The sequence below is a fragment of the Stegodyphus dumicola genome, chromosome X1 (genome assembly GCF_044657685.1).
Source record: "Stegodyphus dumicola isolate Sdum_Otavi_A_Nest chromosome X1, ASM4465768v1".
In the NCBI taxonomy this organism is placed as follows: Eukaryota; Metazoa; Arthropoda; class Arachnida; order Araneae; family Eresidae; genus Stegodyphus; species Stegodyphus dumicola.
In genome coordinates, this window is record NC_140780.1 from 176,495,953 (window position 1) to 176,510,584 (window position 14,632).

Sequence of the window (14,632 nt, forward strand, 5' to 3'; positions counted from 1 at the left end):
TTGCAGCAATTCCACTTTTTATTTGATGGACTTCAAAACATGCTTTGTAGATCCTTTGGCAGCTTCAGAATCCGAAACTCTTTTTGACATAATCAAAAGTTCAAGCTTAATTTTTATAAAATTGCTCTAACAGTCTGCAAAAAATAATAAGCCAGATCCAATTAGAAGATTAAAGAACAACGCAATCTGCAACATTAACTGAAATAGATAATTAGATAATTTTAGCTTAGCTTATACCGTCCGTATACATCAAACGCGCATGCGTAAACGTATTATGAGCATGTGTAAACGCGCATGCGCAAAAAGTTTGTAGCTTTAAGGTCCGGATTAAAGACTTTTGGCTGTATTATCTTTTTATAGGAACTTATTACCTATTAAATACAACATCCTTTTCTAATCCTCTTTTTAAAAACATCATTTATGATAAATTTTGTTATGTCTGTCCCTAAAAGAATGTTTGAGAAAATAAAAACGAGTAATTTTGCCAAAATCTATGAGTAGCTATAGACCTTGAACAAAGCTCAGATCGCATAAATTTACAAGTGTGAGAGAAAAAACTTAAACAGCATGTTAGGGTATTTCATTTTTTAATTTAATTGTTAAAAATACTTTGTTTCTTTGCATACCACTAGTGGTACGTCTACCGCCAGTTGAGAATCCCTGCTATAGATCATGTTTGTTATGCTCTAAGAAGGGTCGTTGCATAATGTTATCACTCCCTTAGCACTAAAATTCTCTCTTTTTGAAGGCTAAGATTTCTTGTCATAAGCTGTGATCATTAAGTTCATTTATACTGTATGAGGTCAATTATGAGAGATGTGAAGCTCTGTGGAGTGGCCTGACCTTTTAGCCAGACAAAGCTCAGATCACATAAATTTACGAGTGTTAGAGAAAAAACTTAAACAGGATGTCGGAGTATTTAATTTTTGAATTTAATACTTAAAAATACTTTGTTTCTTTACGAACCACCGGTTGAGAATCTTTGCTTTAGATGGTTTATGAATTCATGCTAGTTTTTTCCAAGTCCTGCTGTGTAGATGATATGCAAAGGAAAATGACATCATATGTGTTGTAAAATTTAATGTAGCATTCTGAGATGTTCTCCATCCTAGAACTTTTTTATAGTTGCCATAGTTCTTCCTCAGAATTAACTGGTAGATAATCATCTGGTGAAGAAATGCTTGAAGAATTCAAAATGTCAGACTTGATATGTAGGCTTTAACAACTAAACATTGGTATTTAATTGGCCATTAATTTCTTCAAGTGATTCCATTATTTTGCAAGTTTTAGCTGATTGAAGAAAGGCCAAAGATAGTGTACTTTATTATATATTTATACATTAATGCATAATAATTCTAACAGGTAAAAACTACTTATTATTTTTGCATTAGATAGTTTGTTAATTATATGTTAGTAAGCATTTAGCAATAAATAAATCCAAATTGCTGTGCCGTTACGTTTTATAACGATCTAAATTCACACTAAAATTTATGCTGTTTGATATGTTCTATATAAACTCTTTCTTTCCTTAATATAAATTAAAATTTTCAAAATATGTACACTGCACAAAAAAAAAAAAAAAAAAGAGCCAATTCTATATTTTCTGTTCTACTGGGCCAATTGACGAAATGTAAATTGTGTTTTTCATAGTGCTTCATCATATGTCTTAGTACTTCATTTGTATTGTATGCTACATAATTTTTTAATTTTTCTTTTGGCTTCGTCACTCTCACTGGTATTTTCTGCATATAATTTTTATAACTATTACATCCAGGTTTTTTTCCTTTATCTGCAGCTACTTTAATATTGTCTTTTCCAATTAATTGTTTTCAACCCATTCATCATCCCTGTCTGATGGTAAAATTTTCTCAGATTCTTGATCTATTATTTCATCTCTGTCGGTTACTCTTGAATAGTTTACACTGTCATTAGTTTGTTCCTTGTAAAAAATAATGAGGGTTTTTTTTTTGTTATGTTTCATTTTTATTGAATTTTATATATTTTCATTTTAGTAAAGTTTCTGCTCATTAAATTTTATATCTCTTACTTCTTGACTTTTATTTAGTTCAGGAATATAAATTTTGTATGCTTTTCTCTTCATGCTATAACTTACCACGATTCACTCTTGAGCTTTTAGATCCATCTTTCCACCTTTGTCATTTCTGTGCTTCCTGTTATTCAGAGGTACAACTACTTTAATACTTTCAATCCAAAATTCTGTCTGTGATTCTGCATCAATTAACATAGTCCTAATAGTTTTGGTTATAGATATTCCATTATAGTATTCACTTCCATTATCCTTGTGAATTCCTTTTAGCCCCCCCCCTCCCGTTTTTCTTTCTTCTTGGGTGATAAGCTTGATTAAAGAGCCTGCAGTTTCTCTCATTTTCTCAATTGTTATCACTAATGTGAAGTTACTGTAATCATCTACCACTGTTAAAAAATAACAACTTCCATTAATTGATTTGTTAGTTAGTCCAACTAAATCTATATATCGTATTTCTAAAATATCATCAGATTGCTTAAATTTCACACTTTTATAAGATTTTCATGTTATTTTTCATAATTTGCAAGGTTCACAGTTGTTTTCGGAAATTTTTACATGTTCTAATCCAATGACCAATGAGTCCCCCCCTATTTGTATCTGTTTTTGTTAATTTTGTGACTTAGTCTCTGATGCCATAGTACATAATTAACATTGCTAATTTTAATTTTTTCTATTATATTTCCTTCAACTTAAAATTTGTTTCATTTCTGTTAGCTAAATACGTAATTTAGGTAAAAATTCCTTTCAAATCATGGTCTAAAATTTTTGGTACTAGCGGTAAATTTGTGCTTAAATTCTGTACTTTCAGAACATTTTGTGCTCTAAAAATGCTCTTATTTTTGTCTATTTTACATTTGAATGTTACTAGTACCATCTGATTTGATCATAGCTCCCTTTTTAGCTGTTGTTTTTACTCGCTCTTCATCTTTAAAACTGGTAAATATTTCTTTACTTCTTGTCATGTGTGATGTGGCTCTTGATTCTATAATCCATTTAATTTTTCTGTTATCTTGTTCTTCCATTCGCTTCATCATTTCTATCTTAATCAAAAGATGAAGTTTTGTTCTTTCTTCTATTTTCTTAGATGCTTCACATAGACATATAGCTAATTCACATTCTCTTTCCTTGCTTGTCATTCTAGGAGTTTTATGTGTTACATTTTTTTTGGCTTTCTGTGTTCTTTGGTTTTCTTTCTAAATTCAGTTAATCTGTGGCCTAATTTTCCAGGACTAAAAAATTTTGTTATTATTACAAAATTCTTTTATTAAAAGTCCTAATTTTCCACAGTTAAGGCAACTTATTTAATGATATTTTGGTTTTGTTCAATTTCCCTTTGGCTTTATTTAGAACTTGAGGCCAGTTTACACCTGTCGGAGCAGCTAGTAGCAAGCCACTCGTCCGGGCGTCTTGAAGCGAGTGAACGGACCTGTACTCTGACAGATTGTTTACACCAATCAGAGTGGACTGACAACTTCCATTTGTTTATGAAATGGATACCGATGTGGCAGCTGCAGCAAAGAATATGCATTGAATATACATAAATGTTCTTTGGCTGCAGTGTTTGAAGTGTGCGAAGCAGTTTCAATTGAATTAATTTCTACTCTTGGGGGGGGAAGAAGAAGAAAAGGAAATGGGTACGTGACTGGGTAACTTGCCACGATGAATTAGGAGTATCAAATCAACAATTAAATGAATTTTGGATGAGGATGTCCAAAGTTACAAAAACTTTATTGTATTTCAGATAAAAGGACTTAATTCCAACAAGAAGGTATTTATCGCAAATTATTACTTTTGGATCCTACTGAAATTGTGTTTCTGGACAACGCACAAATAAAGTGATATTAACAAAATTAATAATGATTAAATATAGTGATTATGCTTTACTTTTTAAATGCTAAAACGGATAGTTTAAGAAGATTAGAATTCATATAGCATAATTTGTATAAACCTTAATACACTTTAAGTACTTGCATTCAGTATTTCACATCCAAGCTGAATTGTAATGAATATAGCACAGAATTTTTTTATACAAAGCAACAAATTTAAATTATAGCCCAGAAATTTTTTATACAAAGCAACAAATTTAAATATCCCCAATAAAACAGATCTACATATTTTTTTCATAATTCCATTTTTATTTTTATAGTTTCTAATATCATATATTTATTGAATTCTCATGTAGGGATGCTTGTAGAAGAATGAATATAAGCTCACATAATTATAGAAGTATTCAACTTATTAATGAAGCAGTGAAGTGTTTCCTAACACTTCATGAGATGCGTATGCATTAAAAAATGCCATTGTTTGGCTATCGCTCAATCTCAGCATTTTCGACATATAACTCGCTGTCACGACGTTCCTGCGAACGCTGCTTGGAGTAACTGCCCAGATAGATTTTTCAACAGGTTCAAATTAGAAACGGAAGTGCTGACTCATCTTCCCTACGTTTCTGCTACAGCGAAGTGAGTGTTTACATTGTCAAAGTAATTGTAACGAGTGGCTTGCTCCAAGCTGCTCTGACAGGTGTAAACTGGCCTTTAATTCTGGCCTTTAATTCAACTATGTTTATTTTTTCTTGAGTTTCTTCCAATTCTTGCTCTCTGTTTATATACTTTTCTCTGTTGTTTTTAATGATTTTGATGTCAAATTCGTATTCATTCCAAAGTCCTAATCTAAAGTAAATTGATTCTTTTTCTTTTATTTCATCCCACACTTGAATGCTTTTACTTTTCAGAATTACAGTATTTTTGTAATCATCTACAAATTCATTTTGCTTCAGCTTCAGTTGAGCTAATTCGATTCTACACTTGATTTGAATATTTTCTGTTTTTTGTCACCATTTCAGTTTTTTTTTTTTTTTTTTTTTTCCGTAGCTTCTTCACATTATCTTAGTGTGTTGCTTCGCATTCTTATCTTAATGTGAAGATTCTTATCTTCTTCGCATGCATATCTTAATGTGGAGCTTTCTTAATTGCATATCTTGTGGAGCTGTTATAGTGTAATTCATTAATTATATTTCTTGCTATCTCATAATTATCATTCCACATCTCTCAAGTTTTCATTTCACTTCCATGATTAGCATGGCATCTTTCATGTGGTTTTGATGGTTCATCAGCTTTAATGGCACTTCTCCTTACTTTTTAGACATCTTAATTCACTTTATTTCTCTGTATAATTATAATCAGTTAAGTTTTCTATGTGAGTCAAATTTATCATATTATCTGCCATATTTTTCTTTTTTCTAATTTATATTCACAAATTATATAAATCAGATTTACCTTAAAGAAGCACGTGTTTAAAGAAGATGTTCTTAAACCTAAATGACATATATGTTCTATATGAAATTTCATAAGCAGAGGGGACAGCCGTGCTCTGCTGCCAGTTGTTGATAATTTCTAAGTGTTATATATTCTAAGAAACAATTTCTTCAAAAAGAAACATTGAAAATTAATGCATAATAAAAGACTTTATTAAGACAAGAACATTTTATCATAGCAAGCATTACCACATTCTTAAAAATCATAATATTCTGTACTCATATCAGATACATTATTTCAATTTCTAACATTAAACAAAACATTAATGTTGCCAAGTATTAAGACTCAAAAATATACTTTTATAAGCAAATATGATCAAAAATGGCCACATCTTTATCTGGCAGGCAGACTTAAGTCCTACAGTACATTTATCCATAACAGCAACAGATGTTATGGCATGAGGTGTACTGAGTTCCCTCTTGCACCTTGTGGGCTGAATAGCACTCCAACATCTCTGACATGATGGAGCTTGTTGTTCCATATCTTCAAAGCATATCTCAGGCTAGTCACCAACATGACAGTGCATGATAACATATAGTATGCAAAATACAGTAATTCATAGATTACCATCATGCTCCACCTTTTCCTCTGTTGAATAATTTTGGTATATATTTTTACAACTGGCTCACCACAGATGGTTACACATTTGTAACAGTTTTGTAGGCTGTATAGCAGCAGTTATAACTGTCCATTCTGGTGGCTGTTTTATATTCCTCAATTCACACCGAATTGTTATTATTCCGTCCTTTTTTTTATCATGAGTTATATATGTAATAAGTATCTCTTTTATAGGTGTTATTTTCCTTAATGTTAATGCATAGTTTCTTCTTTTATTGGCCAGTAATGTATGATGTTTACTTTCATGCTTCTGTGATTTTTAAAGCATCTAATACTACAGGTGTCATTTCATTTTAGATAGATCGTATGGTTCAGGCTATGAAGTACTTAGAAGCTGTGTTATACTTTATTTTGACTGGTAATGCGATGGAACATAGTTACATTGACACAGATAGGGTGCATACTATGTATAAAGAAACCTTAGCTCTAATCAGGTAAATAATTTCTGCCCTGTTAAATTACATTATTTTATGAACCATATCATTTATTGAAAATAATTTTCTAGTTTCTTAGATATGCCATTTTAATTACATTTTCTAAATTGGAAATTTCTTTTTGTTATTATTATGTTATGGTGTTTGCAAGCCATTATTCAGAATGTATTATTTTAAAAACTTATGGTTTACCAGTTTCAATGAACCGATTATGCTGGTGTTTTTTGTGGCGTGTATATGTGTGATATAAATACAAATATCACTTAAATTATATGTGACTGAGGCCTTCTAAAGGATCCCTGGTGTTCTCCCTATAAACAGTTATTTTTTTATTAAGACTTTGATATTATTAATCAGAAGTTTTTGTGCTTGGTTTTGGTGTTTTCAATTAACTTATTCTTAAACGAGTAATATTTGTAGTTGGAGGTAATTTTCAATATTATTTTTATCATCATATCCCAGCACAATGGTTCTCAGTGTGTGGCTAAGGAGATAATTTTGGGTGGGCTATAAAAAGATTTGAAGTGATTTTGTGTTTATTCTGTTATTATGAATTTTTTAATATTTGCTAATTAATTGTCAATATTGAACATGTGAGTAGGAAATCCCATTTATCCCTAAATAACTAATGAACAGTCACCTGTAGCTATTCAGGTAATGTTTAGCTGTAGTAAAAGGACCATGTTATGTGAAGTTAAGTCAATTGCATCTCTCTGCTGGTGAAATTCAGAACATAGTAATCATGTTTAAACATTTGAAAATTATGGAGGGAGGCCAGTTACAAAGTTTTAACCCTTATGATCTAATTTCCAAATGTGCGGACCAAAAGCGACACCATAGTCGGTTGCACGCATGAATATAAACAACTTTGCTCAGCGTTCGAAACTGTACGAATGGTTGGTTGATTATTAAACAAAAAAAAAAAAAAAAGATTTATTGTTGCAAATTATATAATCCATTAATAATAACATTTTTGTTTTAATACAAAATTTAGTAATCTTTGACAGTATGATATCTCTCAAAACATGTTGGTACATGTAATACAATTTTACACTTTCTGCATTCCCACGTTGTCTCTCTGCATTGTTTATGCTTTGTGCAAACTACACATCTTCGTTTTGGGTGTTGGTTTGACGGCATTGGATCTATATGTTTGGGAAAATGACTCCACTGTTGAGCCTGCAATCTTAGTGGTAAATCTCCATTTGACAACTGTCCTTTATGGTTGTAGTTCCATAATGGTGTATTTTCCAATAATAATTTAGCTATTTTAACCTTATATTCTGCATATCCCTGTCTTTTTTCAATATTTATCTTGTTATGCAAAATGAAAGAGTTAAATAACGCCATGTCAAACAGGTAAAAGAAAAGTTTCCGATACCCCTTCATACACGTTCTCATAAGAGGGAAGCATGCTAGCATTTGATCTTGTCGATCAACTCCTATCATCCCTTTGTTGTATTCGACGATACACTTTGGTTTCCAAGTAGGATTGTGTTGCTTTTTGATTTGCTCAGTCATTGCTACTGTTTTATGTATTGTAGATAGAATAAAAAGTCTCGTTTATCTTTCCATTTTATTGCCAGTAATCCATTGCAGCTTCTCATTTCATATTCTCCTGTTTTTAATTTTGTGTTCAAGAAATCTTTTGGCATATTTTTTCTGTTTGCATGCATTGTTCCAATGACATTAGTTTTACTGTTGAGTAGAGTTACAAAAAGATTTGGTGAAGAATACCAATTGTCCAAATATAATGTATGTCCTTTGTGTAAAATTAGCTTTGATAGTTCTTTGACTACAGTTTCAGATGCATTTTCTGTAGTATGTATTTTGTCACGGCCAGTGTATATTTTGAAATTATAGCAGCAACCTGTACTGAACTCGCATAATTTATAAACTTTTATACCAAATCTCGCTCTTTTTGACGGATCGTATAGGATAAACGTCCTTTAAATTTTACTAATGATTTGTCAATTGCAATGCCCTCTTGCATAGTATATATTTCTTGGAATTGTTGGTTAAAATAATTTATTACGGACTTTAGTTTACTTAATTTATCACTTTTATTGGCCACCTCATTATTTGCAAAATGCAAAAATCTACTTATTTGTAAAAATCTTTTGTACGGCATCGTTTCTCTAAATATTGGAGTTGCAATAACGGCCCTATTAGACCAATACATTTGAATTGCGGGTTTCTTCACTTCAGCCGTAATTATACATAGGGCAATATATATTTTTAGTTCATCACAGTCAATAGGAAACCAAGCTTCATCAATTTTTCTTCTTTTATTTTCATTATTTATCACTTGTTCTGGGTATAGATTTGTCTCCGTCACAAGATTTTCCCAAAATATAATATTAAACATTATATTAAAAACCTCCATTTCCTCTTTGCTTGTACTCGACTGATCTAATGTTGCAGCTTTTATTCCGAGAATTTCCATATATTGCCATATTTTTGGTTGGTTCTCGTTTTTTTTTCCCTTAGATCCACAACTCAGGTGGTTGATAATAATTTTCATTATCGGAATCTTCGCTAATCAACAGTTGCTTAGTAGCTTTTCGTGCGAAACGTACAATGTCACGACCACTGTCACTACTACTGGTAGCAAAGTCATCCCTGTTCTCAATGCTAATTTTTCTTTTTGAAGACATTATAATGGGTGATTTTATAATACTTCTTATAAACGATATAATGTCGAATGCGAAAGAGAAGTAACTGAACTCACGCCTCTGGAATGTCTCTCATGGGGCAGAGGCCCCATCAAGTTTCTGAAATGTTTTGTTTATGTTTCGCCCGGTAGAGCGTCTTTTTCGCGTTTGGGCCGATAATCTTGCAATGCTTCTGAGGCATCTTATTCATGTTTGGGCCAATAACCTTGCAACGCCTCTGAGATGTCTTATTCATGTTTGGTCCGATAACCTTGCGACGCCTCTGAAGCATCATTGTAAGCTAAGGGGTTAAACCATCATTCATTTTATATAAAAATATGTTCATGCAGATAAAATAGTCACCAGTATAGCTTAAAATGCTCAAAAACAGTGTGATATTTTGTTTATTTGAAACAGGAATTTTCACTAACTATAAAACAGGCTAATTCGGAAGTCAAACAACAAAAATCAGCGTTATATTTTCAAAATTTTCACAGAAATTTATGAAAAACGCTGATTTTTGTTGTTTGACTTCTGAACTAGTATTTGTGCGGCGTGTTACTGTGTCTTAATTATAAAACAGGCATTTTATTTTTAAGTGTATTCAAATGCAAACCATCTTGAATCAAAATATGGGCATGTGTGAACAGAACTTCAATTAATAGGGTTGCCACACTACCTGGAAAACCGGAAAAAGTCAGGGAATTCGAAAATTGGCCAAAAAATTCAGGGAAAAGTCAAGGAACTTAAATTTTTTAGTCAAAATCTGGAAAAGTCATTTAATTTCTTATGGCGACCCCCCAAAAGCACGTTTTGCGCCGACGTTGGAAGTGATCACTTTCTTGCGAATTGTGTATCACGTGAGCGTTGTCTTTTAGAAAGGCAAGGCAAGTTTCCAGTAACCTCGAGAATCGCATGCGCATGTGCAGTGCATGTTGAACTAAACAAAACACTTATTCTCATATAAAAAAAAAATCGGTTTGTTCCTAGTATACGGTACTATGGAGGTTAGAATCAAGGAATATGTATTATTAAAAAATAAAACCTCTCTGCAACAGGAGTGGCTCTGTTCCAACTTACAGCAAAACAGCTGCGCATGCACGAAATATCTGTCGCTAAAGCTCGAAGCCAGTGTCGAATTTCGAAAGTCATGTTATCGAGTTCATAAAATGAATATTGTTTAAAATTTCTTTAAATTTTAAAGGAAAAGAAAATATCTTTTCGAGCAAGTAAATTAATGGATTAGTTATTTTGAAAGGGGAGCTACGAAAATCCATGTTTAAATTATTGCAAAAAATCAAAAAAGAAATGTTTTGTCAAAGAACGTTTTTTCAATTTCCCATACACCTCGCGGAGAGGGAAATTCTGACAGCCAGCTTCCATCGTCAAATCCCTTGACGATTTTTCCTCTGCTTTCTAGTGGTGTAATACCATTATGTCTATGGAGCCTTTCCTTCTTTACATAGACACTTTTTTAGTTAGAACAACCTCCATATATTCTAACCTCCATGTACAGTATACACGGGATTTGAAGACATTATGATCAGCAGCAAACAGGCCATTTTGGTATTGGTGACAATTTTTAAAATCGTGTTAAAGCCGTACCTTATACTAGGATTTTACTGCAGAATCTTTTAAGCCTTTTTCTTCTTTATAATAAATGCCTTATTTGTTATTGTGCAGTAAAATAAAAAATATTAATCAGTCCTCTAGGCTAACCATTTAACTATATTTCTCTAGGCTAACTATATTCACTAAAATATCGTTGATTATTCCATTTCAGTTTTTAAGTAATGATATTTATTTTTATGTTATTCGTATCATTTAATGTTACTTCTTTCCTCTAAATTTATTTATTATTAGTAAATAATACTTCCTAGTATACGGTACTATGGAGGTTAGAATATGAAGAGTACTATAGAGGTTAGAATTTAGGAAACAAATATTTATAATTTTAAATAAATTTTAAACAATATTCATTTTATGAACTCGATAACATGACTTTCGAACTACAACACTGGCTTCGAGCTTTAGCGACAGATATTTATGCGCAGCTGTTTTGCTGTAAGTTGGAACAGAGCCACTCGTGTTGCAGAGACGTTTTACTTCTTAATAATACATATTCCTTGATTCTAACCTCCATAGTATCGTATACTAGGATTACTTCAAATTTCAGGAATTTTTCTCTGGCGTAATCTTGAAATTAATTCTAGCAGTATGATGACATACCATCACGAAATTTAATGCATTTTTTTGCTTATGCATGCTGCTAAATAAATATAAAATACCTGAATTAACTTTAAAATATCATTAAATAGATTTCTTTCTTTTGTTTATCTGCAAAATGTCTGGGAAAAAAAAAGACATTTTTAATCCAGATTCGGCAGATTCTAATCCCAATCTTGAGTGGCAAAAATAACTCCTGTTATAGTTATAATAGTAATGCTTTGGGGCTTATATATATGTATGTCATATGTAATTCGCAAATTTTTGTCTTTTAAAGCAATATCATAATTAATTTACCTCTTAGCACAGCCAATGTGCATTACGTGGATAGACTGTTATTTTCTTAAAACACACCTGGATAAGTCAGGGAATTTCATTCTCCTGTTTGAGTGGCAACACCCTGAATTTTGTTGAACCTTGATTGTACAGTTGATTTATTCTGGAATTACATAAAAAATTCATGTGTACATGATACACGTCTTGTCTCCTGAATCTATGTAGCAGTACACATCATAAAATAACACCTTTATTATTGATGAATACTCATTCTCAAAAGCTTTTCCAAATGCAAAAATGCATTGTCATCAATGGTAACCTCTTCAAGCATGCTGGGCATTAACTTATATGCAATGCAAGTTCATTTGCATGTTGTGTTTTATTGAGCGATGTCATTGAGTTGTATATAAAGCATATTGTTTAATCATTAAATTATATTTTTATACTCATATATTTGTCATTATTCCTCATTTGTTGCAAGAAAACTTAAGCATATTTTTTGACTTTTTTGACCATACAGGCAATTATTTATCATATACAAATGATGTTTCAGAACTTTCTGTCTTTTCCCTATATCTGTCATAGTTTTTGAGATGGGATTTGTTAAGTTCTGAATGTTGTGGGTACTGTAGCTACGTATTCTTTTGATAGACAATACATTCATAGCTGTAGCTGGCTCTTTTTACCAGCTGTTTAGAGATGAATATGATTTCCTATTTACCCTGTATATGTGTTTTGACTTGAAATCCAATTTTGTTTTATATCCAATTTATTTCACTTTATGAACACATACAGGTAAATGTAATTATTTATGTGTTTAGTATAATGATCAAAATGATCCATACATCTTAATGATGAAAAAACGTTCAGTATGTCAGTAACGTAACTTAACTGCTTAGAATGTGATCAAATGGTCCGCACATCTTAATGTGAAAAACATTCAGTATTTCCGTAACTTAACTGCTGCTTACTTAACTGCTTAGCATGTGATCAAATGTGTCAACATCTTAATGATGAAAAACATTCAGTATTTCAGTAACATAACTTAACTGCTTAGAATGTGAAGTTTTCAGTCATTACGTTCAAAAATAAAACTGGTTGCCAGATTCATACATCAAACAAAATTAAAAAACAAAGTATTAAATAAGAAACGGGACGTGCTAAACATAATCAGAGTCGCAACAATATGTTTATTATTTCATTATTATATTTTTCATAGAAATCTCCTTTCATCAAAGCAACTTTTATGTATGTGGGTCATAAAAATTTTGATGATATACAGGTGTATCGCAATGAATCACAATTATATGCATGTGAATCAAAGTTAAAAATTTGAGGAATATTGTCACAGTGCTTCATAATGTATATTAGCTTACCATGTTTTGAAATTAAAAAAAAAAAAAAAAAAAAAAAATTGAGTGCACCATACCAGTTAGGCCCTCTTTAACTCTTAAGTAACATTTACAGATTTAGATTTACACAATGAATAAAAATCATTTAATTTTAGGCAGTTAAAATGAAATATTATTTAATATGCTGCATATTTAGTTGTCTGTTTCAGAAATCATTGTAGCCTGGTTGTTCATATAGAAATGCATCCAACTATAATAATGAATTTTGCTGTTTAATCAAAGTACAATCACTCATCTTCCATTTGTGGATAATTTCAATAAAGAGCCCGTTAATATTTCTCTGTTCATTAGATTTGCTTTTAAATGTCAGTTTGTTAACCACATTATCATAATTACTACTTCCACTGGCTCTGCAAGAAGTCAGTTCCTCTTTTTAGTTCACTACATTTAAATTAAGAAGCCTCTTTCCATACGAGCATTGCATCTTTGAATGGCAAAAAAATATATATGTATAATTTTCCAAAGCTGAGAATGACATATGAATCTTAGAACTGGGCTGTATTTTGTGATAAAATGATGCTGACTTAGGGTTTTCAATCTTGTTTATAGTTCAAATTTCTTTAGACTGCAGAATTAGTTAAAGCATTCATTTTGATCTAAACTGATTTCCTGGCCTTGCATATATTCAGTTTATGCACATGAAATGCTTTCAGGTTCTGCCTTTTTAAAGTAGAAAGTTTCCATAAATAGCTTAATCCACATGTTCAGGTATTCTAAACAACCCCTGGACATTTTCACAGCACTTCAGAAATTCTTATTTTCTTCAAACTTCTATCTTCTCTCTAAGTAGATCCTTAACTTCCATTATTTAAAGATTTTTTTAAATTGTAATCTACGTGTCAGATTTCTAGATATGTGTATTGATTTTTAAAAATTTCATGTCAAACATTAATCCTTGAAAATGAGGACATGTCTGGGGAAATGAGGATGAAGGTAACCCTAATTAGCTTAATTTGTAAAGCATTCAAGTTTGTATTAAAGTAATGTGTGCTTGCTCTGGAGCATGGTAAATTCTTCTTTAAAGCAAAGGTGAAAAATTGAAATATGAAATTGATAAGCTCCATTTCTCTTACAGATTAAAATCAACATCAGTTCATTCAAAAGCATTAGAAACATACAAAAAAAAAAAACTTAACTCCTTAAAATAAGAACTAAGCCACCCAGTCTGTGTGAAGGTTAACAGTATTTTCCCCCGCTAATTCACCTGGGATGAAATCCTTGGTAAGGTGTGGATATTCATTAGTCTTTGCACTTTTGTTTGATCCCGTCTTGTACATCCTAAACAATATTCGGTATATTTTTTCTATTTTGAATTTGGTCTCAAGAAAGTGTTCTTATAGTCAACCTGAGGATGTCATTATAAGTAAAACATTTAAGGAAATGATGTATGTCTTCAACGTATTTTGTTTTCAATAAATATGGAATATTCGGAGTAAAATTGGCTTGTTTTCAAATGTTATATGTATATTAAGAAGCCACTCTCAAATTAGGATTCTTGTCACCTTAAAGATTTGGATAAAAATTGGTCTTAATAATATTAGTTGACATAAATTTCACCTACTTACTCTTAATAATGTGAAGCTTCCAAATAATGCTTCCATAATCTGTTTTGGAAGTTTTCAAAACTTTTATATAGGTATCATGAACC

The 14,632-nt window shown here is 31.4% G+C and overlaps 1 protein-coding gene across 5 annotated transcripts in view; it reads left to right on the forward strand.

The window, feature by feature from the left end:
- The window catches only part of LOC118198324 (uncharacterized), a 408,445-nt gene that overhangs the window by 322,574 nt on the left and 71,239 nt on the right, over nt 1–14,632 (forward strand). For all 5 annotated transcript variants that reach the window (XM_085808315.1, XM_085808318.1, XM_085808319.1 and 2 more), the window contains one exon: nt 6,280–6,416. In XM_085808315.1, the coding sequence (XP_085664441.1) occupies nt 6,280–6,416 (137 nt within the window). The remainder of the gene's footprint in view (nt 1–6,279; nt 6,417–14,632) is intronic.